The 26,659-nt window shown below is 34.5% G+C and overlaps 1 protein-coding gene across 16 annotated transcripts in view; it reads right to left on the reverse strand.

Annotated features, from left to right (window-relative positions):
* Positions 1-26,659, reverse strand: part of TRDN (triadin) — a 486,197-nt gene that overhangs the window by 42,763 nt on the left and 416,775 nt on the right. For all 16 annotated transcript variants that reach the window (XM_073219550.1, XM_073219549.1, XM_073219542.1 and 13 more), the window contains one exon: positions 19,548-19,586. In XM_073219550.1, the coding sequence (XP_073075651.1) occupies positions 19,548-19,586 (39 nt within the window). The remainder of the gene's footprint in view (positions 1-19,547; positions 19,587-26,659) is intronic.

A 26,659-nucleotide genomic window follows, 5' to 3' on the forward strand; every position in this document is an offset into this window, starting at 1 on the left:
TAGCTTTCAGGTGCTCAGGTAAGGATAAAAAGTGAAACCAGTTATACAACTCACAATGTTTTAAGATATAAGCAAATCAGTTTCTTTAAGAGAAGCACAGCAATTCCTGGTAGTGTTACCTAAGATATATTTGTCTATGGGTTCTCAGAAAAAAAAAAAGTATAATGTAGTAAATAACATCTTCAACAGTATCCCTACCCTAAATGTATAACCAATTTGCAGATATGACCAATTTAAGGTCTCTTTTGCCTATGGGTTGCCTTACAAGTTGATCTCCCTGTCTAGAATTCTTCTTCATCATGTGACTAAATTCCATTTATTATTCAGATACTACCCACCAAATAAGTTCCTATAGGTAGCTTTCCAGATCTGAGTTAGGTGCACCTTTCAATTCCCAATAGTATTTTCTCCTTATACTTATCTTAGAGCTAAAAATACTGTATTGAAATGTTTGTTTACTTGGTTATTTCCTCCAATATTCTATAACTACCATGTAAACAGATGGTTCCTGCCATATTAGAATTTATCAACAAATATATGTTGACTGAATTAAATGAATATCTACTGTGCAAGAATTCCATGCCAGCAACTGAGTGCAAAGTGAGATTGTAAGCTTCTCACTAGAAGCTGCTGGGTAAATACCTCACTATAAGGCCATGAGACACTTCTGCCAAAGGCCAGAAGTTGATCTAAGGAACCACCATTATTCTGCACAAGTAAATAGATATATTAATAACTAAGGGAAAAAAGTCAGACATCTTAGCACTGATACCTTAAATTCGAAAAAAAAAAAATGTTTGCGGATATAACCAAATCTTCAGTCCATAAAATCAGTATAAGCATAATTGTTAACCTCAAAGAATATATCGCTCTGATATCCTCTTCAAGATTAACTTGTTGTTTTTTAATGATTGAGTTCACTGCAATAAATGCTGTATACTGTAAACCTATTAAATATTGAATTGGATTTTATTAAGTCATAAGTCATTCCTGCAACAATTCTATAACAGTTCCAATTACCTCTAATATCTAGTTCCAGTTCATGACCCTGGAACTATGTGATCTTCATTAGTAACTTAAGTTTTCTGTGTTTTCCACAATGAAGAACAAGCATGCTTCACTCAACTGGTATCTGTTCTTTAAGATACAGGCAAAAATAAATAAATAAATAAATAAATACAAACAAACAAAGGAGAGCAATATATGCCAGTGTTATGCCAGTGGATATTTTATTTTCTGATGTGCCTAGTTATTATCTGATCTGATAATAAATTATCTTTGTTACAGTAATAATTATCTAGAATTCATTGATAATAATTTATACATTTTTGACTATCAAAGTAATATTAACTTTCAGGTTTTATTTATGCACTAATATCCAGGGGTAAACACTGAATGTAGATCTATATAGCTTAGCCTAGTAACAGTCTTGGCTTGGGAAATCATTAAAGTGAGTTATGTGTCAATAAAGGCTTTTAAATAATCTTCCTCATAACAAATTTCTTTCTAATGTAATTAATTGGTTAACACTGGTCAATGGTGGAATCATTTAATTTAATGATCTTTCTGATTCACATGTCTACAAATAGTTTTACTGTATTTTAAATATATTTTTCAATTACTATATTAATTCCCTAATGAAGTAACTTTATCTGTGCTATATTTATCCTACACTTCCTAACTACCTCTAAAATATGATAGATGTGGTCAGAAACCAAACAAGAGCTCCCTAAGGACTACTCATTATGAGGTTGTTTAGACTTTGAATTTTAAAACTAGGAAAAGTAAAATTCACAAGTAGAAGTAAGAAACTGAACTTTCATAAAATTAGGCAAAAAAAAATCATAATTTGGTTAATACCACAGAAACTGATTCATTACTGGGTCTAATGAGCAAATCAATTCTCTAATAAAGATTTATTACACTTTAGTTTTTTCAAGACAATTTAGAGGATTATCATAAAATTTGAATTTTGTAAAATTCATAAATGTAACATTATTTTATGCATATAATGCATACAAAGATCTTAGAAAAAAGTTAATTAGATAGTCAGATAGCATCATTAATAAAACCATTAAATTTTAATACAAAATAAGAATTTGATATAACAGTAAGACCTTATATATTTTCTAACATATAAGAGAGAATTTTAAATTCTTGGAAATCATCTAGAATACTTTCTGTTTTCCAAAATAAACACATGAGGCTTCACAAACCATCTCGGGTGTATGCGTGTGTGTGTCTGTGTTTTCGCTCTGAGATGCCTTTGTCAGTCAGGTCCCGGAGCAGCAGAAGACTTGGAAAGTTGCTTGAAACATGCAAATTCTTGAGCTTCACCCCAATACCTACTGTATCAGAAACTTTGGGTGTGAGGCCCAGAAATTGGCCTTATAATAGCTTTCTCATGTGTTTCTGATGCCCGCTTAAGTGTGAGAACTATTATTGTAGAGGGATAAAAACATTTGCCAGTATACAGTGCATATAAGGTTGGCTTTTTTAATGACCTGTTAACAATCAATGGGTTAGAAGCACAGAGAGAGGAGTGCTAAGAAGTCCTGATAATGAAATCTCACCAGTAATATCTATAGGAACAAGCCTGGTGCTTGGGTCCCTGGGGGCCAACCAGTGCCTCTGGGATGAGCCTGGTGCCTGGGTCCTGGAGGCTGGCCCTGTGCTGGCACAGTTTGGAAGCCTGGTTTCCTGGAAGCCAGCCTAGAAGCTGGGCCATGGGGTTTAGGGCTAGGGCTAGGCCAGGAGCTTGGGTCTATGGGAGCCAGCAGGGCCTCAGGCTACAGGGATTGGTCTGGAGGTGGGGTCTGTGGAGGCCAGCCTGGCGTTAAGGCATCCAGGAGCCTGAATGGGAGCAAGCCTAAGACCTGGGACCTCAGAAGGCCAACCAGGCCCACCCTGTACTAGGGTAGGCCAGGAGCCTGGGTTCATGGGAGGCCACTTGGAGGCTAGGACCACTGGGGCCAGTCTGGCTCTGGGTCAGGCTGGGAGTCTCTGGGAGCCTCCTGGAACCTGAGGCTACAGGTGCTAGCCTGGTGCTAGGGTAGAGGAGCTTGATTGAGTTCTGTAGCAGACTGCTGGTGCCGGGATGTGCCAGGAGTTTGGGAGAACCTGCTAGGAATCTGGTGCCCTAGTTGCTGCCCTGAGGCTGTGGGAGCCGGTTGGTGTCAGGGTGGGCCCTGGGCTCACAGGAGTGCCCTGGGAGCCTGGTACCATGGGAGACACCTTCAGCCTTGGGATTCACCCTCGTGCTGAGACAGACCAGCACTGCAGTGAAGGTGTCCTTTTCTGCACAGGGCTCACCAGGCTTGCAGCGGAGGGGTGGGGATAATGGGAATCTATATCTTTTGCCTTACTCTGTTTTCTCTTAGTTCTGTTCTTCACCCAGGTATTGTATCCCCTCACCTGGAATCCTTAGCTCTCATGAAAAACTTTTCAGACACAGCTAGTTGTTCAAACTGATGCTTCTGGGAGGGGATGGACACTAGGAATTCCTGTATAACCATCTCCTAATGTCACTCCTAAATATTCTTCAGCTCTTTTGGATTCCCAGTTTCATTATCTCACTCATTCAGTTATGAAAGGATATTGTAACAGTTTAAAATCTTATGAAACTTCATAAGCAAACACATCTCCAGAAATATGAATGAATAAAGTGCATAAATGTGTCTGTCTTTACATGGTCTGAGCCTATATATTCTCTAACAACCACATCTAAGCATCAATAAGCGTAAGGACAAATGTAAATTGTTGGAGAATTCTGGAAAGCAGTGGTTCTCAGACAATAGCATCACCTGGAAACTTACTAGAAATGTAAATTCTCAGCTCTACCCATGACTTTCAGAATCATAAACTCTAGAGGCAGACCCAGCTCTCCAAGTGCAACTGACACATGTTGAAGTTTAAGAGCTACTGTTTGATAACCATGGTTACTTTTGTTAAAACATCCATTTAACAAAAAGCTATGGCTATTTTTCACAATTCTGAGTTCTAGCTAATTGTGTGTCATATTTCAGCAAAAAAGGCTCAATTAGAATCAGAGAGAAAGCTTTCAATCTACTGAGACATAAATGGATAAAGCTAAAAACAGAACATGCTTGTGTTGATTATAGTGTGTCAAGTTTTCAATGTAGACGACAGTAGTATTCTTTTCAGATGATTGCGACTGAGATTTGTAAAGGATGTGATGTGGAATCAAATTCATATAATGTTAGCATTTTTTAGTTCTACAAAGGGAACAAAATCATGGCAATTTTGATATTCTCATGGAGGTAGTAATAGGCTCCATATCACAGAGTACCTTTCAAGTAGTTAATATTGATATAGCAAGTACATACATACATACATATATTTGTTTACATTATTATATAAGGATTTTATTTTTGTGTATTTTTATTATAGAATTCATATTTTCTGTATTTTCTAAATTTCTGTAATTGTATGAAAATCAAGTGAAATATCAATGTAGTATTTCACTTTTCTACCTCTACTATACAAAGACTTTTTTAAAAATGGTAATACTCAATTAATAAATGAGAGGTAAAAGAAAAAAAATGAGTCAAAATACTCCAAAATATTAGATATATGAATGATGAAAAATATAAAAATGATAAATGGTTTTATATAAAAGAATAAAGAGCCTGTTTACATCTATATATATTAAGGATGATTGGGTTCTGACACTCATTTGATATGGAAATTTCACAAGGCCATTTTATTTGCTTCTCTTCCAAAAAAAAAGAAGTGGAAGAAGTTAGATAAGATGATTCCTAAAATATTGAGGTCTAAAATGATATATTTATGTCAAATATTAATCTAAACTAAATAATAAATCATCTACAAAGGAGACACAGTTTAGATAACCTGACATGTTGCAACATTAAGTCCTCGTGGGCTTATTGAACATTAGCTAGTCTGTTTACTCAATTCCTGATAGGTTTTCCTGCTATGGGAACATGTTTAATTCTAAGGGCCAAATAACAAACCTTGTTTTAAAACCAGTAAGTCTCTTCCAGATATTATATGTCTATTTACACAGTTATTTAGTACAGAGGAGAAGCTGGCTCTGCTGTAGATTTACATCTGTGCCAGAAAGAACTATATGGCAGTCACTTTACCTTTTAAATCGACTTGAAGATTAATGCCTAAACTGTGTATCATATATATTGAATAAGTCATTTGAAGGAAGCAAGAAAATATCTTAAGGACTTTTATGAGATGTTTGAACCAGTTCAGAAATCTTATTACATTTTACCAGAAGCTATTATTACTCAACTACATGTTTTATGAAGTTTTCTAACCTTTTAATTATCAAAATTAAAATGGAAGAAGTGTAAACATTAAATATATAAAATATAAAACTCGAAAAGGGAACTGATTTGTGTATGAATTTGAGTTAATAAACATTCTTTTTCCTTCTTTTTCCTATAGGGGCACTTGCAGACAGAAGCAGTCTCATTTATTAAACATACTGGGTAAAGTTACTTGATTGAACCAATAATATACCATCATTCATCTAATATTCACAAATATATTTTTACAGACTTCATGGAAAATTATGTGAGAATTAGCACTATTTATGTAGTGCTCTGGAAATTTGGGAAAGAAATTAAAAGTAGTGCCTTCAACTTGCTCTCTAGTTTCCTAACAGCTATTCGGTGAGCCAGAATTGTCTCTGACAACTGGAAATAAATTTCAGGAAGAATTTTTCTTTCATGTTAGGATTGATAGAAATGCAGTCTGAAAGATAAGTAAAAATATTGTTTACTATGTCCTTTAATTTTAAAAGCAGCAATAGTTAGCAGTATACTGAGAGAGTGTTCAGAAAGTTCTTTAAAGTCTACTGTTTTGCAGTCTGTGGTTATATGGCCTTCTGGATACATGAATCCGGTGAAATGTGTGCACTGAAATGACTTTTTCATCCTATTTCTTTGCATCATGCTAAGTTTTCTATGCACTCATTATTTTGTTAAATTTCTTGAAGCTGTACTACAATAGATTTCTTTGGAATGTTTTTGGTTATTCAGGCATCCTACTTTCTCACATTCCCTTTTAGACGGTTATCTTGTATTTTGTCTCAGATGAGTATGGAGGGATTCTTTGGACCCTACTCCTTGATGTTCTAAGTGGTTTAAGGTGATGTCGATCAAACTGCTTAGCAGCAAGTGATCTGTGTGCACCATGATCAAATATGAGATTCGAGGAAGTTACTAGGGAACAAATGGAAGATAGAGGAGATAAATCAGAACCATTACTTCTTTGAAGCCTTTTAAAAAACATACGGAACTTAATATAGCTCTGTTATCACAACATGACTATTCAGTTATTAAATCATTCATTCAGCAAGCATTGACTCAGCATTTAATACATGCTATGGACTTCAGTTTGCCAAGAATACTTAGGCCATGAATAAGGTTTACTAATTAAATGAATTCTTATGGATGAGTTTAATTCTGGTAACAGTTATAGAAATTAGATTTGGTTGAAATGCTGTGTGAGGTACCTCTCTTTCAAAGGGCATAGGAAAAGATATCAATTCCAGATTTCACACACATCTTTTGAAAAATTGGGGAAAAATAGAATATAAAGGGCTAAATGGGCTTGCTATACTAATGACCCACATATTTAACTTCCTAAGGGAAAATGTACATACCACTGGAAATTCAGATTTAATAAACTCAAACTCATGACTTACTCTTGTCTCCTCCAAACACATCCCCTATATTGGTAAGTGATACTACACTCCACCTACCATTCCAATCAGTAGGCTGAAAGTCATCCAAAATTCTTCTCCATGCTTTGCCATCCTTATTCAGTCATTCAGAGCCCCATTGATTCCATGTCCTAAATATATCTTGAGTGTACTTCCACTTGTTCATTTCCACCTCAGTTTCTGCTGCTATTATAGCCTCAAATACATCATTTTCATCCCCTCATTTCTTTTCTCACCTGATTTCACCACCCCCACCTGCTTGCCATCTTTTACCATATTGGGCTCATTTAAGACTCAGCTCAGCTGCTGTCTCCCGTTGGCAGTCTTTCTCAACCTCTTTCCAGGATGGGTTAGATGCCCCCTCATCTGTACTCTCTGCATCAATCATCCTTGTACATTGTAATTATTTGCAATACTTTGTATTTATTTACTCATTGGTCTTCCCCAAATAAATTGTGAAATTCACTACACAGGGGCTGCAACTATAAGCTTTATATTCTTAGCACTTGTTCCTTGTCTCACACATAGCCAACAATGGTTGTCTTTAATGAACAATTGACAACTCCATATACATGGAGGGTTGCTCTACTGAGTAATGCACACATTATACATACTCCCACTAATGTCTCATCAAAGAGGCTGCTAAAATATCTGGGAAGGGGCTGCAAAAAAAGAGTTTTTGTTTTTACTCTGTGGCCCTTCCCAGAAATATATCATCAGAATAAATCTTCCATTTTTTACTCCACATAGGAAAGTTTTCAAAATTCTGTTGTGATCACCTTGCTTTGTGATATGTGAAAGTAAAGCATGTAGAAGTTTGTGTATGGGATTACTCATTAATGTTGGTTGTGGTATTTCACCTAAGAAAAGAGAAAATTATACCATGTATATGTGTGACTATTGAGTAGTTTGGGTCTGGACTATAAAATGCACTGGAGATCATTTTCAATTGATTAGCACAACCTGGAACAAGTATGTTTGAGTTATTAAGATTTACAGAACTACATTACACTAAACACCTCTCCATCACATACTGATCCTTTAACTGGGTAGTAGGAAAAAATGAGACAATAAGAAATGAGTCCCTCCTACAATGTAAGCCCAGTGAGATTCAATCCTTATTTTAAAGGTCAAGGCACTGGTTAAAGCATGGGGTAGGGATGGAGAGTTTGTGAGAAGGAGAGCACAGTGAAATGTTTGAACCTGGATGGTTTTGTCTAAAGTAGTCAGGCATGGCCGCAAAGGAGCCATTGTTTCAACCATGTTTGTTATTGGTCCCATCAATCTCAGCTCCTGAGTTTAGGAATATTCTGTTCTGAAACCAGGGATGTGAGACTAGAAGACATGCTAATTAATATTACTTATCTTTTCTATTATACCCAAATAAATAGAACCATTTCCTGTCTTAAGATGTTTTGTGCTGTTGAGAGTTAAATTTGAACAGTATATAAAAGAAAAGGAAAGATTCCTCATGTTTGTTCGTAAGAGGTATCTGAAACATTTTCCTCTGGAATATGATTCAATTATTAAATATCAACCCTCTGCTAAACATCTCACAAGTGTGAAACACTTCATCATAGGTTTGAGAAATATTTCCATATATGAGTATCATTGTGTTGATCCACTAAATTGAAAAATAAAAAAGAATATTTGATCTAAGAGCATTGTTTTAAAAACTGGATGACATATTTAACATTACAAATAATATAAAAGCCTAGTTAGTCATGGAAGGAAGAAAAAAGGAGACTGAGAATAGGTTCAAATAATTAAGGAAACTAGCATATTTCAGAATAGCAACAAACATATAAACTAAGCAGTATGTTAACATGGGCAAAATCTGGATTCTTGTTAATTGTGTAATATTTTATCAGAGTAACTCACAAATTAGCCTGGAAATAGAAACCCATCTAATAGAGTTGACTTCTTAACTGGCAAGTGTCTGAAAAGCTTTTTCAGTTTTGCTTTTAATTTAGAAGAGCTAGATCATCAGCTTCCTCTGTGGCAAGTAATAAAGCCTTCTCTAGGGAATTGCTTTTGCCACCCTGAAAGATCTCAGTTCCAACCTCATTACTACCACCTTCCTAGGTTAGGTTTTAGATCAGGTTGAAGTTGGGAAGGAGGATTTTCAATGAACATTTTATACAATGGGAGAAAAGGAACATTTTTTTGATTCCTATGAACTACAAAGAGAAGAAAATCACTCTGAGGAAAACACAAAAACTAAAAATTATTACTTTTGGAGGAATCTAAAACATATACTATAGAGGAAATTCTTAAAGAAAATGAAATGTCTAAATAGTGGCTAATAAATCTGTTTACACTAACACATAAGTAGAGTTTAGTAATTTCAAATGAACTATTTTTATTTTTTCGTTTTCTCTTAAGAGAGAGGACTTCTATAGGATTCTCCTTTCAACCAGCTAGGAGAAATTGTACCTGTCACAGACTGATTCAGACACTACTAATGGGACTCTGCCTGATTGATTAAATTGGCTAAGGAATATTTCATTTCCCAATCTCTAGAATAATTTAGTTAGAAAAAATTTGAGATCACAGTATTCAAGTCACCGTGAAAAATAAGAAGAGATTTTAGTGCAAAAGTGGTTAACATTCAAAGGTTAAGCATGAAAAAGGTAATATCTTTTTTCCAAAAAATAAAAATTGCTTTCATTTCTGTAAGTCAAATGGCCAATGATTGTGTCTCTCTCAGATTTTGAAAGACTGTACTGAATTTTAAATCTGGAAAGTTGTTGTCTCATGTGCTTATTAGCATAATTCATAGCTAACATAGTAGATGCTTGTTTTGTGCCCAGAACCATGCTAAGTATTTTAAATGAATTACTTTAACATTTATAGTAATCCTCGTGAGGTGTATTTCTCCATTTAACAAATTAGGGAACAGGCTTCCAGGTCCATGACTATATAACTAAATTCTTGATACATTTGTTCTTCAAAAACCATTTGCTATGATTCTACTATGTGCCAGAAATTCTTTTAGGTACAGGAAAGACACAAAATAAGCCAACAAAAATCCCTGCCCCAAGTGACATATTGCCTACTGCTATGCTTTTTTATTAATATTATATCATCTAGATTTGTTGTCTAAGGATTACTTTGTCTTCCAATTCAAAACAGGTATACCACCACTCCAACTTTTTTTGTTCCCTACTTCCCCCTGAACCCATCATCTCTATATTATTCTGAGAACAGAATAGTAATAGTACATTTGAGGTTCTAAATTTGGCAGTAAACTATATCCAGGATATGTTAGCAAAGGGAAGGTATATTACATTTTAGGTTACTTTGAAGTCAAAGAGGACAGCTTGTGATCTTCTCTCTCTGCATTGGAAATCAAGATGAATATGTGAGTGACGTCTTTGATATGTCAAAATAATCCAGGTCATCCTCTCTGAATTTTGTAAACTGGGGATTCATTTGATCGCTATGTCAGCGTCCCTACCTGTAACTTGGGCAGAATAATGGAACCTAAATCACAAGAACCTTATGAGATCGAATTATGTTATGTATATATGTGAATAAATCCTCTTGATTCACTGATTAATTGCTCTACTAATAATAGTTAATTTTTCATTTTCCAGGATTTGGATTAGTAGGCATTCAATAAATGTCCTCAAACACACACAATAAAAATCATTATAATTTTTTTCATTTATTGTTAAGTTCTCTTGTTGTAATAAACCCTCTCAGCATATTATAATGACACATACTTGGTGGCTACTCAATAAACATTAGTCAAAGATAGCAGTGGTGGTTGACCTGCTGCTTCATAGATTTACATGACTGCTTGTAGGGATATATACGAAGTATTTATCACCATTGTGGCCTGCTAGCAGTTACTCAATTTTCCATGTCACCATGATTAATATATATACATATATTTCTTTTATCCTAAAAGAAAATGAACACCTCCTCCCCTCAGGAACTTAGAGTAAAATTTTATGTGTTCCTGGTTATGGAAAGAAAGAAATAAAATTTAGAACTAGCCATGTTTACATATCCATTTATCATACATGTTAGCATATCTTCATTGGTCTAATTGCAACACAACTGATTCTTTCCAATAATTCTCATTTAGTTTTCTTCTTTCATAAAAAATATGCTATCACTATTTTCTTAAAAAAATTCTTACCTTTGCACTATGTTTCCCCAAATCTTTTAGCTAAGTAAGTGTAAGACATAATTCCTAATAGTGTGTTCAGCTGAACACTGCTGTTATACTACAGAAAAGATACTATGGTTGAATAAATTTGAGGAACATTGGGTGAAGACAAGTTCAGCTAGTTTCTTTGCTATCAGAGTTCCTTAGTGTGCTCATATATATGTATATACATAAAATGAACTCCAAGCAAGGACTTTCCCCAGACTTACTTAACCTCAAAACTCTTTCATGTATCAATAATTACAACTAATCTTCTGTGCAAAACACTTTGCAAAATACAAATGCAAGAAATAGCTTACTTTATATATGGTATTTTTCTCCCTTTACAGCTGGAAAAAAAATTCTATAGCAATATTATTATTGATTGATATTCTTAGCTGAACAGTATAAAATGATGTCGTTTCTAAAGAAAGAAGGACTTAGTTCAAGGTTTTAAAATTAAAAGTGGTATCATATGAACCACTGAGGAAGTATTACATAAGTACACTTAAGTAACAAATGATTGGATCTCTATTGGAAGGGAAATGGTTTGATCTCAGTGGAAATTAAGCAAAATGAAATACTTCTAGGTGTTATAAACATAAATCCCTTATCTCTTAGGTCTTAAAAATGGAATTTGTGTTTGCCTTAATTGTTAGCATTTTTCCATGTATTATTGCCTTTTATAGATATTGTAGCTCTGTAAAGTTGTAAAGACAGCTGCTGTTACAACTCTGTTTCATAGATTAGGAACAATTTAAATTAAATTTCTCTGATGCCATAGCTTCCTCTCTTTTTACTCTGCTCTGTTATTTTCCCAGTGAAATAGCATAATAATTCCCAACTAATTCCTTTTTGTTTTTCATACAAGATTATTAAATATTAGCCTACAATGTGTACAAGTATTCAATGTATAATTTTCTGGCCTCAATTCCTGTCCTTCTAGTAAATACTTCAAAGCATAATAACTTGGTTTTCCTCCTATTTAACTCCATTGACACTGTTCAGAAGATCGCTAACGACTTCATATTATACATTCCAAATAATACTTTTTAGTCTTTACTTACTGTAAATTGCTGCTACATCAGACAGCATCTCCTCCTTGAAATTCTTTCTTCCCTGGTTTCTGAGACACCATTTCTAACTTCTAACAGAATTCCCCCTTGATTTTCTTTTAACTCCTGGGTCTCCTCCTCTGTCCACTCTTCAAATATTAACATTCTTCTTGGTTTGTGTCCTCAGGCCTTGATCCTTGTCCTTTATCACATTCTACCTGGTAGATGTCAACAACTTTCATTGTTTAAACCAGCACTTCTAGGCTGGGAACTTCCAAATCTACTCTGTTTTCTCTCCAGATGCCTGATAAACATATCTAATTATGTATCCATAAGTACCTCTAATTCAACATTTCTCTCTCCTACCCTTACCTCACTTAGCTTATAAGATCTAGAAGGACAGGAACTTGAATGTGTTTACCAATGTATGTTTGCACTTACTATATATATCCTAGCATATAGTAACTGCTCAATAAACACTTGTCTAAGAAATAAGTTAAAATTCACATAATAAATATAGCTTCTTTTTTCTAAATCTGCCACTTCTTTTGGAAGTTTTAAGCATAGTAAATGAAATTACTGTCTGCATACTATTCCAATATAAAAACCTGGAAATTATCCTGGATTTTTCTCACCCCCACAAATTATGGGAATTTTACTTCCTGAGTACTTTGATAATAGCTCCCTTCTTTTCCTTCCTGGCAATGCTCTATAAAGATCTTCTAATAATTGTAGAAGTATCAGTGATCTAAGTTCATCCCCCAGAGAACTGCTTTCCTGAAGCAGTTGGCATCCTTTCATGCTCAATCTCTGTGATTAGCTGGAATGAGCAATTTGAAATTCTGTTTTAAGCTGTATCTCATTTTGCTTGAAGAGTTTTAATTGTTCCCAATTTCCTTTAGGAAAAAGGACACAACCCTCACTCAGAAGCCATGGCTTTCTGTTGCTGTTCTTCCCTAGCTTCACCTACTCCTACCCTCTGCTCGGAAGTGAAGGTGAAATCCTTGTAGCTCTCAGGGCTCTCTGCCCTTCCCCACCTCTACAGTGTCTTGTATTAATTTCTCTGTTAGGAACACACAGGCTTTCCTCACCTAGCTGATCTTTACTCATTCTGTGAGCTACTGCTGTATCCTTTCCTTTGGGCATTTTTCCCTGAACCAATAGGCTGGAGAAATATAACTTTTCTCTGTGCTCATAAAGCACACACTGCACAACTTATTCTGTTTGTTGACTGAAGTTATTTATCCCTTTTTTATTAATAGTAGCTCTTCATTTAATGGTCTATGCCACGAGACAATGTATTTCCTGAGAGTTTGTTATTCACCTTTATATCCCTAAAACCTAACAAAATATTCAATACATGGTTGGAACTCAATAATTACTTATTGAACTAAACTTAGCCACTCATTTCACAATAACTTAGTTCAGTTCATGAAATTGAGATTTAGTTATTTCTATAATTTATAGAAGCCCTGCATATTTAATGTTTTCTGGTTAACTTAAAGATGTAATTAAAGTATTTAAGTATAAGTGTGTGTGTGTGTGTGTGTGTGTGTGTGTGTGTGTGTGAGAAAGAGAAAAAGAAGGGAAGGATACATGGTATACATTTTCTTTCTTCTATCTCTCTCTCTGTATCTGTCTATGTATGTATTTATCTATTCTACAGAAATATCCAGTTAAAGTTTATATGTATTTCTCTTGCAGAATTACTATGATAACTTTTAAAAAGACATTGCACTGTGTTTATTTTACCTGATGACAGACATAAATTGAATGGAGTATCTAATTAGAAGTAAGTTAAAGTGACATGAGCCAAAGATAGCTGATGACTGATAGGTATGAGTACATACCGTTCTTCTTTGGCTAAGTAATTCACCTGTTGTGTCAAGATCTTAGCCAGCTGGTAAAATATACAGACAGTTTACCCTTAATATACATGTTCTTCTAGCAAAATATGGATTTATTTATTCCTTTTATTCACTTTATATGAATGAATGGACAGGCATGCCCAGTGCCTGCATGCTATGATATGTAAGGAGAAAGGAATGGCTGTTTTCTCAGTCATTTCTCAGATGGCCATCTCTCAGAAGTCCATAAATCACCCATCAAGTGAGACAGTGGATGGATAGTGCCATCCAGTGCTCAGTAAGTGTGAGGTCCTTACTGATAGGAAGTACCCCTTTGAAAACCTATGTCCACCTTAAATACATTCATGATAAGAGAGAAGCCTGATGTTTTTCTTCCCTGGAAATAAAGGCAGTAATAAATGTCAGTGAATTCTATCCAGTACTTCTCAGATTTTAATGTGAATATGCATGACTTAGGCATCTCGTTAAAATCCAAACTCTTATTCAGCAGTTATTGGTGGGACCTAAGGTTCTTTATTCCAAACAAGCAGCCAGATGGTGCTGATGTTGTTTGTGGGCCACACTCGCAATAGCAAGGGTGTAGATGATAATCTTTTATACTTTTCTGTTTACATAGCTCCTTGAAAACACTTTAACATATATTATATCACAAGATTCTCACAATAAGTCTGTTGGATTGACATGGAATGTGTTGTTGGTGGTAACCCTATTTTATAGGTAAAGAAACAGAAACTCAGAACTTAAATAATGTAACTCACTCCATATCTATTATCCTAAAGCTTCTTGCTCTATACCTCTTTGCCTTCATTGGTCTTTTACATTTAAAAAACTGCCTCTACGTGTGTTTTATCACAAAGCCAAGACACTCGTCAAAAATAAATTTAAAAAATTATTAACAAATGCCTTCCTTTACATAAGAATAATCTTGTCAACCAGTTGTTGCTGTGGTGGCTTTTGAGTGATTTTTCTGTCTCAGAAATTAGAGAAGACTGTACATCTCATGGGAGAGAGAGTATAGAAACTTAGAAACAAAGTTAAAAATAACCCATTCAAAAAATATGTGCTTGTGGAAACAGAGGAAGACATGTACAAACAGATGAAGACTGGAGTCATGACCGTGTGTTTATAGATAGAGAGCGGGGGTGGGTGGGAAAGTAAGCTGTCAAAACTGGAGGTGAGGTGAAATAGGTAAGGTGCTTTTGATGTGGGTCTGACATGAAAAGAAAATTCAAGACACTGACTAGACAAAAATGCATAGAACTGGTGATCTTTTTAAAATGTCTATATAGGGGGAGGTGAGGTGGGGTGGGAGATTGGACAAATGGAAACGACATCAAGAAATATGTTAGGGAACTAGTACTGCAGTGCAATGACTGTCGCACTGTTCCCTGCAGTATCCATTTAGAAAAGACACTAGCACTGGCTTCTGGTGGCTCTTCTAAGAGGAGATGAAAACAAAATGATTAGATCTCGGGTTTGTATACTTATCCAAGCAAGAGATGATAAGTACTAGAAATAGAGTCTTACCAAAAGAGATAAAAATGGAGGAAACAAATTTAGGAAACACATAACTTGGAACCTACTTGGATACTGGGTTTTGAAAAGGAAGAAGAAGCCATCAATGACTCAGAAGTTTAAGGCAATGAAACTGAACAATGAATCATGAGCTCCATTTCCTTAGATAAGGAACAAGAGAAAAAGATGCTGAGTTCAGTTTTAAATAAATTGAGGTGCAGGCAGAATAACTATGTGAAAATATTCATTAGGCAGTTAGAAATGCAGTTATAGAACTCTAAAGATTTTGTTTATGAATATTAATTTTCCTGATAAACGAGAAAAATAAATTATTGCTTATTATTTAAGTAAGTCTTTTTTGTTGTTTCTAATTATGTTACTACTTATAATTAATGTCCATAGCTTCCAGGAAAGAACACTTGGCTGTTCTCCAATTACCTAATGACATACATGTCCTGTTTGCCATCATATTTATTGAGGGGGAAAACACAAAGGGACTTAGTGGCTAATAATATGCTGTCAAAAATAAATACTTGTTATAATGTTGTTCCATTATTTAAAAATGTAGTCATGTTTTGTCTTTTTATTTTTTATTATTAACAGTCTGGGTTAAATGGCTTAGTCTTGCCAAAGAAAGGTGTTTTGTTCATTTGTTTGTTTTCTGAGAAATAAGAGATGGTGTGCACAGTCAAATATTGTGTAGAGGTCATCACAACATGAAGCAAGAAAACCATCCCCAGGGTTTGGCAGCAAACAAGGCAGTGATCAACTTCACAGAAGAGATTTTAATTTTAAAGATCACTCAGCAAAAATGTCTTCACGAACACTCAATTTTAATTTATCCTTTCATTATTCTCTCAAAGCTCATGGGAAATTGTTTCTGTCTCATAATTAAGTTAATTCCCTGCACCTATAGTGCACATCCCAACACTTCTATGTGCAATGGCTCTCTCCTAATTAACACATCCCTCTAGATTTCTTGCTCCCCCTTTCTGTGGAACTCCAGCCCACCACAAATGTGGGAACAACAAGCATGTTTCATTGATTCCACCTGCTAGAATATACTATTTTTCTCCCTTTACCAACAAACTACTGAAACAAGTAGTTTGTGCTCTACCTCCACTTATGATAAATTTCCTTGTTAATTCCTATAAACTAGTTTCTACTTCCATTGCTCTATTAAAAATACTCTCCAAGGTCACAAAATGACAGGTTTTATCAATTATAATGGCCTTTTCTCAATCATCATGTCCCTTGACCCTTCTGAGACATCGACACTGCTGACTTTTCCACTTTTCCTTTGAAGTGTCCCACTCTGGGATGCTGATACACTGTATTTCCTGATCTCCCAGGAAACTCTCTTCCTTTCTCTTTATCCATTCTTTTTCATTTTCACGAAGTTGCCCTTCATTCTCTTCTCTTTTCTCTCCATGTTCTTTTATCTTGAAGTATTCCTTCTCTTCTTTGGCTTCTAACTCTGAACTTCTAAACTCATGGATACAAAACCTTGTCTAAGACTTCAGATGAACATCCCCAGTTTCCAGGTGCCTCTAGGCTATCTGCATGGACGCTCCACTGGCACCCTACCTGCGTTTCCTTTGCAACTTATACATTTGGTCTCCTTCTCCATCCTTCCGCGCCTGAGACCTTGTAGTTAATGTCAACAGTGTCTATTCTTTTCCTATGAAACAGCTTGACAATTACAGAAGCAGTGTAGATAGTACGATTGGGTCTTTAAAGTATTCATATACTTGAAAGAATATATAACAAGATGTTATTATTTTTCAATGGGTTGCTGGATTCTGTGATTTTTAAAACTGAATTCCTAATAATTACATGTTGAATTTAAGTCATGGCTATAAAGAATCTTGAAAGCAAACAAAATTCACTTTCTCATTTTTTCTTCTTTACTGATTTCTCTCACCTCTATTTTACAATTCCCTGATGACTATTAAAAGCTCTTGGGTCAAACCTCAGATTCAAAATCTCTTTGCTACCATCTCACTCTGCATGCCATTATAAGACCTAGGGTGCCATTTTTTTCTTCTCATTCACTTTCTAAGAATTCTAATACTGCCTTTGGCCTCCTGAGCCCCCTTGCTCGGGTCCCCAAACCACCCTCACACAGCTCCACTGAGGCAGGCTTGCCATCTTCTGTCCCTCATGTGGCCCCTGGGACCCCAGTTGGCCCTTGGTAACCTCTTCACTGTCTCCTGCTTACCTCATGCTCATCCCTGCCTCTGAGTTAACTCCTAAACAGAGCTATCATTTATTGAAGCTGAACCAAATGGCAAGCATCAGATCCACATCTTATAACAACCCTGCCAGGTGAGCATGATGGTCTTCATTCAATAGAGCAGGAAACTGAAGCAAGCAACTTTAAGAAATGTAAGTAAAGTCACATCCCTAACAAGTGACACAGAGTCAAATTCATGTATGTTATAAAGCTAGCACTGCTTCCAACATGCTTTATAATCATCTCCCTGTCTCAGTTGCTCTTGCATATTCCTAAAATCCCAGCTTAAATCCAACACCTCCATTAAATTTTCATAGATTGATACAGACTATAGGAGTGGCTCTTCTCTCTAGACTCCGAGAGTACCATTCACTAACAATTGTTTTGTAGCCATCTTTCAATAGTTCATGTCTGCATCCTTGATTATACTCTCTTGGGCTAGAAACAATATCATATTACTTGTTTGTAAATTTTGTATCACCAAGCACAATTCTGGACAGTTAGCAGTAATGTTAACATAGTATATGTTTTCAATAAATTGTTGACTGATTATATTTTATAATAACATTTGCCATTAATGCTGATTTCTCTTTCCTTTTAGAAACTGAGAAATAAATATAACACAAAAATAGATATAAATATTTAATGTAAATTAATAATTATGAAAGTCATAGTGTATATATTACTTTTTAAATTATATGCCAACAGTAAAATCATAAAATACAATGTTATTCTTAAAAGAAGGGACAACATTATGCACCTTTTATCCAATCAATAGTCTTTCATTGATATTAGCAGAAGAACTAACAATAGAGCAATTTTCATATGCAGCTTTTCCTTTTTTTATAGATATTTCTAAAGCTCAATTCTACCTTTTGATGTTAAAGACTCAATATATCATTTAATCTCCATTATGCATTTTTCTTACTGTTTAAAATTGCTTATTTTCCATTTAGTGTCCAGACAATACATGCTTTCACTTAAAATGGTCATGTTTAGTCACTACAAGTAAGAAAACACATAATTTTTTTTGATATGTTGGCAGTACTTTCAAGAGAAATGACAGAAATTCAAGTTAATATTAGCATATACATAGAAGGTGAAACAAGAATTTCTTAAATATAGGTTAAAATTTTTAAAAATGAGTACATATAAAAATTTTAAGACATGATATGAATGCATGTATATAATAACAATTTCACTGTGTGGAGAGGTATAAGTATAAATATAACCTTCTTTTGAGTATATAGCTAGAGAAACACAAATAACTATATGGATATAAAATATTTGGAATAGAGTTATCTCAAGAAATAGTGTCATTAATTGGAATTTTCCTTGGGATTTTTAGTCTTTGTCTGCATTTTCCTCTATCCTAGGATGGTTCTTCCAACTTTTAACATCTGTCTTAAGAGTAACCAGCTAATCTCATGTTTCTCTCTAAGAATCTGTTTTCTGATTCCATTTTAAAAGTATACCAATTTTCACACGAGTGGCCAAGAAGGCAATGGATTACTATTCCAAATAACATTTGCATATTTAATTAGTAGGAAAGAAAATGGTTGAATTTGTTAGGTTGAACTATAAGAAACTACTGTTTTTTGATGTAAAAAAATAGTTGAATATAGGTGATTTCAAAGGGTTCAGCTAATTACGAGAATAGGTTTAGGCATTTGTCACCACCTAGCTGAAACCTCTGAAATTCAAATTGGCCCCTTCACACAACAGTGCTCAGTTGCTCGATAGATAAACATGGAGCAGCATATACTAACAGTCCCAGAGCTTTGATGAATATATCCAAACTCTGCTACCAGGAAACATAGCATCTATTTAATTTTAGCATACCTTCAAGTTTATTGCTTATTACATTTAAAGTATGGGGAGGGGAGTGCACCAGTATTTTTTTCAACATTTTCAGCATTTCAAGGGTTAACCCAGCCTTGTTCATAACTAACAGATAATGTACTTATAAGTACATTTTACAAACTGTCCTTACCTGCTTTGGACATCTTTTGATCTTTTTTACTTTCAGGTTCTGGGGTAAAACATACACACACAAACACATAACAGAGGGAAAAAATAAACATTTAAAAAATGGGCGCTAAGTGGATTCATTGCAAGATTTAATAGATTTTTTTTCTCATCTGTTCTTAACTTACATTATAGTTACATACTTTTATTAATGTACACTGGAACGTGTATTCTCAGTAAGTTATAAAGTAACAAGCAAAGGGACTTGACATTAAAAATCTGTTTTCTCAAGTTTCATACTAATCAAGTAATTCGGTATTTTGTCTTTAATAAGAGCTCATATATTAGAATTCATAAGGTCTCTAAGTATTGCAGATAAGGAAACTAATAAAAACTGCAGGAAATGATCATCTACATTTGCTCTCTTACAACACTAAACTATGTTTTCTACCTTTATCTTGCATTTACCTACTACTTCAGCATTTTATTAAAAATAATAATAATAATAATAATAAGGGAGAAATGTGGGATTCACATATAAATCAAGTATAAAAATCAAACGAATATTCATATTTGACCTGATTGTTTATAGTTCATAATGCGTGATCAAAACCGAAAGTTTCTGTGATGACTGCCCTTGTACTGTTCACCATGTAAGAACTTATTCACTATGTAAGAATTCGTTCACCATGTAAGAGCTTGTTCGTTATGCTTCAGAAGATTGGAGACTGACGAGAATTAGGCTTGGGGCGTATTAATGATTGTGCATTGAGCATTGAGTCCCCTATACAGAATTTTATTGTTGTTAACAACCATTTGATCAATAAATATGAGAGATGCCCTCTCAAAAAAAAAAAAAAAACTGCAGGAAAAAGGTATTGTAATTTTTCCCAGTTTGACCAATTCAAGCAATATTAAATTTTTGACTACAGACGCTTAGTTCGTGGAGCGCCATCTGGTGGTTGATTTAATAATTTCAAACTAGTATAATTGTTTTAATTTTATAAAATAATTTGGCTTAAATTCAGTATAATAATATAAACATTTATTAAAATAAAGGTTAAATATAGGTTAAAATTGTTAAAAATGAGTACATATAAATCTTTTAAGACATAATATGAATGCATGTATATAGTAAAAATTTCACTGTGTGGAGAGGTATAAGTATAGATATAACCTTCTTTCACATGTATAGAGACACACAAATAACTATATGGATATAAAATATTTGGACTGCAGGAAAGCAATATGTTTTATTAAGAGAAAACATATTGCTTTCTTATTGTCTTCGGACAGTGGCTTTTATCTAGACTCTGCATTCTAACTTAATATCAGTAGAGGATGAATACAGTTTTATAAACTTTTCTTTATGACACCATCCCAACTGATGTGATAGTTGACTATATTTTCATGTTCGCAGTCCTTCCTATTACTTAAACAGTTTTTCCTAGGCCTTATAATTCTCTCTTTTGGCATTAAGTCTTGTTTGAGACTAATGGAAGAGTTCCTGTACATTACAAATTTTCCTTCCTTCTAAAAGAAAAACTTCTAAAGGTTGGGGTACTTCTTGAGTACAAACTGTGTCAGGGATAGTGTTAGCCAGTTTTATGTGGGTTTTAGCCCAATAATGTCTTATTTCTATAGTTATAATTTTTTTAAAGAAACCTTAGGTTTAACTGCAGAATTTTATATAATAGAGAATTCCACAGTCACTCACACCCTACTTCCTATAACACCTGAATGCATTTGCTGTAAAAAGTTATATCAGTGCTATTTTTGCACTTTGACCGTCTCTTGCACATATTCCTTTCATCTTAGTTAACACATTCACTTAACTGGGTAGGATGTATGCTATTTTAATGTTTTCTATGTACCTTAATGTTTTCTATACAATTTAGTTGCATAATTTTTATTTAATTTTTGTTTACTGTCTGTATCCCATTTTTGGATTTTAAGCTCCAGAAGGAAAAGAACTATGTCTTGTTTACTATGCAAATATCAGCATTTGGTCAAATGTCTGACATAGGATATATGATCAATAATATTGTGTTTAAATAAATGAGTGAACAGAATGTAGAATATAGAAATATCAAATGCTCCCTCTTGTGTATCTTTAGTCCTAGAAGAAATTGATTCATTTCGTGCTTTTAGAACTAGAGATAAAAATTCAGTACCCTAGGATGGGACTTACTCTTCAAGTAATCTGTGTATTTGGAAGAACCTTCTTTCTCACTGTACACATGATTCTCTCCCCTGTCAACAACATTACCATTATAATATTGAAATGGAATCATCTGAGCCTTAATATTTGTCAAAAGATCTTTTGAAAAGCATAAAAGTTGTGGAGAATACCTTCATCAGTACAATACAGTTTTTCTGAGTACAATGTAACCAGAACTAATTTCTATCACGTATACAGAATTTTATTAGCACATATGTGGACATGAACATTCACTATCCAATATGCATTATGGCTATGAACCCTCTCATTATGATAGAAATATTGACTTTGAGTATTATATAAACAATGCTAGTACAATGACCTCACAATCACGTGTTCTTGGGAAGTGTGCAAAGGAGGCTTTGGGGTCATGTAACCTGACTTTAAAAGCAAGCTCCATTGCTAAGTCTTGTGACCTTGGGCATTACTTAAAACCTCAAGTTTCAATTTTGTCATCACTACAATGGAGAAAACAATGCTGTAAAATTAATGAGAAAATTACAAGTGATGTATAGAAAGAGCTTAATTATTTTAAACTTATGCTCATAAATTTAAATTGCATGATCTCTCAAGGTAACTTTTGTTTTTTTTCTTACTGAATTGGGACTTTATCCTTGAATAGGCAAAGCAGGAAATGATTTGTGAGAAACTGACAATGGATTTCTAAGGTGAGCATCTGTTTTATTAGGTACTGCTCTTCAGAACCCAGTGGCCTCATTTTATAGATGGCATTTCTACTAAAGATTAAGTCTTTAATTTTTGAGTTATATATGAATGCCTTTTTCTAGTCATATAAAAATAACAACATACATATTTAAGTTTAGTCAAACAGATTTATTGAGAAGCTTCAGGAAACTAAGGACAAGGAATTTTTTTTTTTTCCAAGGGTTTCCAGTGAGTGGCCAAGCCAGGGTCAAACTTTGTTTATTCATTTTTTTTCCCATCCACATTCTATTTTTATTTATTTATTTATTATACAAATTTTTTATTAAGGTATTATTGATATACACTCTTATGAAGGTTTCACATGAAAAACAATGTGGTTACTACATTCACCCACATTATAGAGTTCCTCCCCATACCCCATTGCAGTCACTGTCCATCAGTGTAGTAAGATGCCACAGAGGATAATGACTTTTTAATGCTACAAATTGGGACCTGTAGGCCAGAAAGAGGGAATGGGGACTTTTTTGCCATCTTTACTGTTTAAATTATTTTTACCACTGATTATCATATAATAATAAAATATCTGATTTCCATAAACATTTGCCACTTGAGTCCTTCTTTTTGGGCTATGTATATAAGCATTGCAGAAACATGAAATCAAGAAATCCCCACGCTGAATCGTTGAGGCAGACAGCTTGCCATTTCATATGCAGTCTTTTGAAACTGACTTTTCCAGGCTGTTGATTTCATTTATGAAATGTAAATTGCTGAGGGGCCTGGGAGAGGAGCTTCATTAATGATTTTTCAATGTCATCAACACTGTGTTCTCAAGTAAAGCAGGCCAACCAGAACTTCAGCATGCATGTCTTGAGTCAGAGGACAGCAGCGGAGAGCAACTGGGTTTAGGAGTCCCTGCTTCATCTTCATAAAAAGAAAGACATCTGCACGATATATAAATCCTAAGAATCTGTATTCCTCTAAGAATGTCTCAGTAGAACTTGAATACTACTGATTTTTGTTTTCCTACTGTATTTTATCATTACCACATTTGCTTTTGCCGCACATAGAGGTCTCATATGTGTAATTAATTACTACAATAACAATAGTTGTTTTTGCAACCAATGGTATTTTGTACTTGCTACATGGTACTTGCTAAGGGAGAGTGTTATATGCATTACCTATATTTTATTTATATAATATTAACTATTCATGTGTTTATTAGCTTTTTAGTCCCAATGGAATATAAACTTCATGCGTCCTGAGGTGAGTTTTATTTTCAGTGTTTTATGATAGTGCCTAAATCAGTGCTTTGCAAAGACTAGAGATCCATGAATACTTGTTGCACAAATGGACAGGTCATCTCAAATGATCCTCACATACCACTCCTACAAGCTAAATAGTATTATAATATCCACCTTACAAATAACAATACTGAGGCTTAAAAATTTGTCTAAGTACAAACTCCCTAGTAAGTGGAAAAACTGGAAATGAATACTGTTTTTTTTTCCCAACTCTAAAACATTAAACACTCCTATGAACTAAGCACACTTCTATAACTACTGTTGCTACAGAAAGAATGAAAAGCTTTTAAATATTTCATGCATGAAAACTATTTAATAAGTTGCATTCTACATCTTGTAAGCAGGCTGTATTTATCTAGGTTATATTACCTAGACAAATTACAAACAAAGTCATTAAGATTGTTACTGGCATGAACAGTATAGTTGCTGATGTTTCTATTTTTTCAGCCAGTCACTAAATCATGAATCACATTAATTAGCTTCCTCAATTAAGCTGATTAAACTAAATAAATAGACTGAGCATTGATAGGAAATTGATAGCTGTCTCATACACTTCTGGAGTAGTATTCAATATTTAATGGCATGGGGAGATACTATATTTAAAAGCAGGTCACCAGTCTATTTTTGTGAAATACACAAAGAAACTGCAGCAGCCAGTTGTATATGAGTTTTGGTCTGAGGGAATCTAGGAAGTATGGTGGCTAAGGACACTACCAGGCATGTGTCCCAAATCCACCTTAGATGCCTGTGTGGCCTGGGCAGGTCACTGTCAGTGCTTCGATTTTCACATAAACAGAAGGACTGCTGTGAAATGAAACGTGAAGCACTTAGAGCAGCATCAGATACACAGCTAACAGTGCAGGTTAGTCTCCTTATTGGCATTTTCAATTATTTTTCTTACATTTTTCTGCCATAATACTAAATAAAACACATTTTAGGTAAAATATATTTTTTAAAATAAAATAATTAAAGTTATGTTTACTAAAAAATAACAAATTTATTCTAAACCCATGATTTTTACATTTGAGTATAATCTGCATATTTTGGTGAAAATCTGCCACTACTACTGTTATATACACGTTTGTATTTGCACAGCTTTACTTTGGTACTCATTATGTTATTTTAAAACAAATGATATGCAACATACACACACACTCTTTCACATTTTGTTTTTGGAATGAGGTTTTTTTGGATAAGAGAGAACTACTGTCACTCCCAGTAGCTTAATTCAAGACTTAGGATTCAGGAGAACCCTCACTGAACTCATGTTTTTTCTTAAATATGTCTTAAGAGGAATTGTTTTGCAAATACTTGGGCTGCTTTAACAGTTAGCAGTTGATTTCATTTGCTGTGGAGACATTGCTTTGTGGTCCAGAAAAATACACCTCTGAGAAAAGACAAGATCTGACTACTTTTAAGTGCGATTTGGAACTTTTTCATTCATAGACTTCCAAAAGAAAACTGTCCTAATTTTGGGTGATGTCACACAGAGAACCAACCTGTGACATCCTCTGCTCTGCAGCTTTTCATCTTATCTGTGTCTATATTTCTTTACTTCAATATTTTATGGACTATTTACTATTTTCTTTTCTCTTTTTTAATCACATCTATCTGATTTTGAAACTTCATGCATTCTTCAAGCTCCCATTTTTCCTACTTGAGTTTTTAAATCAGTATCAACTTTGTTTATAGCTTGAAGAATCCCTCCATACATAATAAAGGCACAAGGTTATGGTGTTCTCAAGTCATTAGCCACCCTCAAACCAAGTACCTGCAGAGATTATTTCTGTACAGTTGGAGAAAAACAGTCAGATAGGAACTGACCAAAAAAAAAAAAATCAAGTTTGAAAATTATTGCCTTTATTTACTAACCAAATTATCTAAGGTGAGGCATATAAATCTAATTTTCAATTTTCTTGCCTTATGAAATGGGAACAGTGATAATTAGCCAACATATCTGTAGCTAAGATTAGACTGAATACTTTAACAACTATAACAACTATTTCCTGAGTGTGTATACACTGACATCTAGCCGATAGGTATCCACTGATCGGATAAAAAATCTGGTATGCCTCGTGTAAGGCCACACTGGAGGCCCCTTCACTTTTCCTTCTTCCTGGTTCTCTTTTTCAAGTATTGTGAGATTTTTGAGGACAGGGATTTTCTCTTGCTCTTCCTTCACAGTACCTGAAGCATCCCCAGAATATGACACCAACATGCAAATACTGTCATTGGCACAAAACAATGTAAAATGTGCTTTCAAAATGCCAGGAAAATCAAATTCATAAGCTGCACTTCTAGGCAGTTTAGAACAAAATATGAAGTGAAATCTCAGTCCCGTTAACTAAAATCTTACACAGGTAGGAAAGCCCATTGGAATGGACCCTCCAGACATTCAACACTGCTGTGCATTATCTTCAGACTTTCATATTTAATTTGCCCATTAGTTACAAGTAGCCAGAGTGGCTGAGCGGATTAGTTAGTTTATAGCTGGCTATTTTAGAGTTGAAGTTAGAGCCTCAAGCTACTGAGCATGGTTCTTTTTTTCTGCAACACATATGCCGACACATCCACCCCCAACCCACAGTCTCTCTTTGTGTCTTTGTCTGTGTCCCTCTCACTTCTCAATCCCACTAGGTCAACAAGAAAAAACAACTATGCTTTATGAGCTTCTCTAGATGTAGTTCTAAAAGGCTCTAGTTCGTAATGCAAGAGCTTTAATGCATGAGTCAATGCTTCATGCCTAAATCCTGATTCTGTGATCCTTCCTTGGCATGATTCCCTTGAGAGTTTGATGCTCACAGACACCTTGCTGAGTGGACACCAAATACCAAAATTGAGCCGGAGGGCATTCTCTCTACAGAATACAGAATAAACACATACATTTTTCCTACCTCATTCTGTCACCCTTTCATTTTCATGATCCTTTGTCTTCCGCATGTACTAAAC

Source organism: Manis javanica, chromosome 13, assembly GCF_040802235.1.
Source record: "Manis javanica isolate MJ-LG chromosome 13, MJ_LKY, whole genome shotgun sequence".
Lineage (NCBI taxonomy): Eukaryota > Metazoa > Chordata > Mammalia > Pholidota > Manidae > Manis > Manis javanica.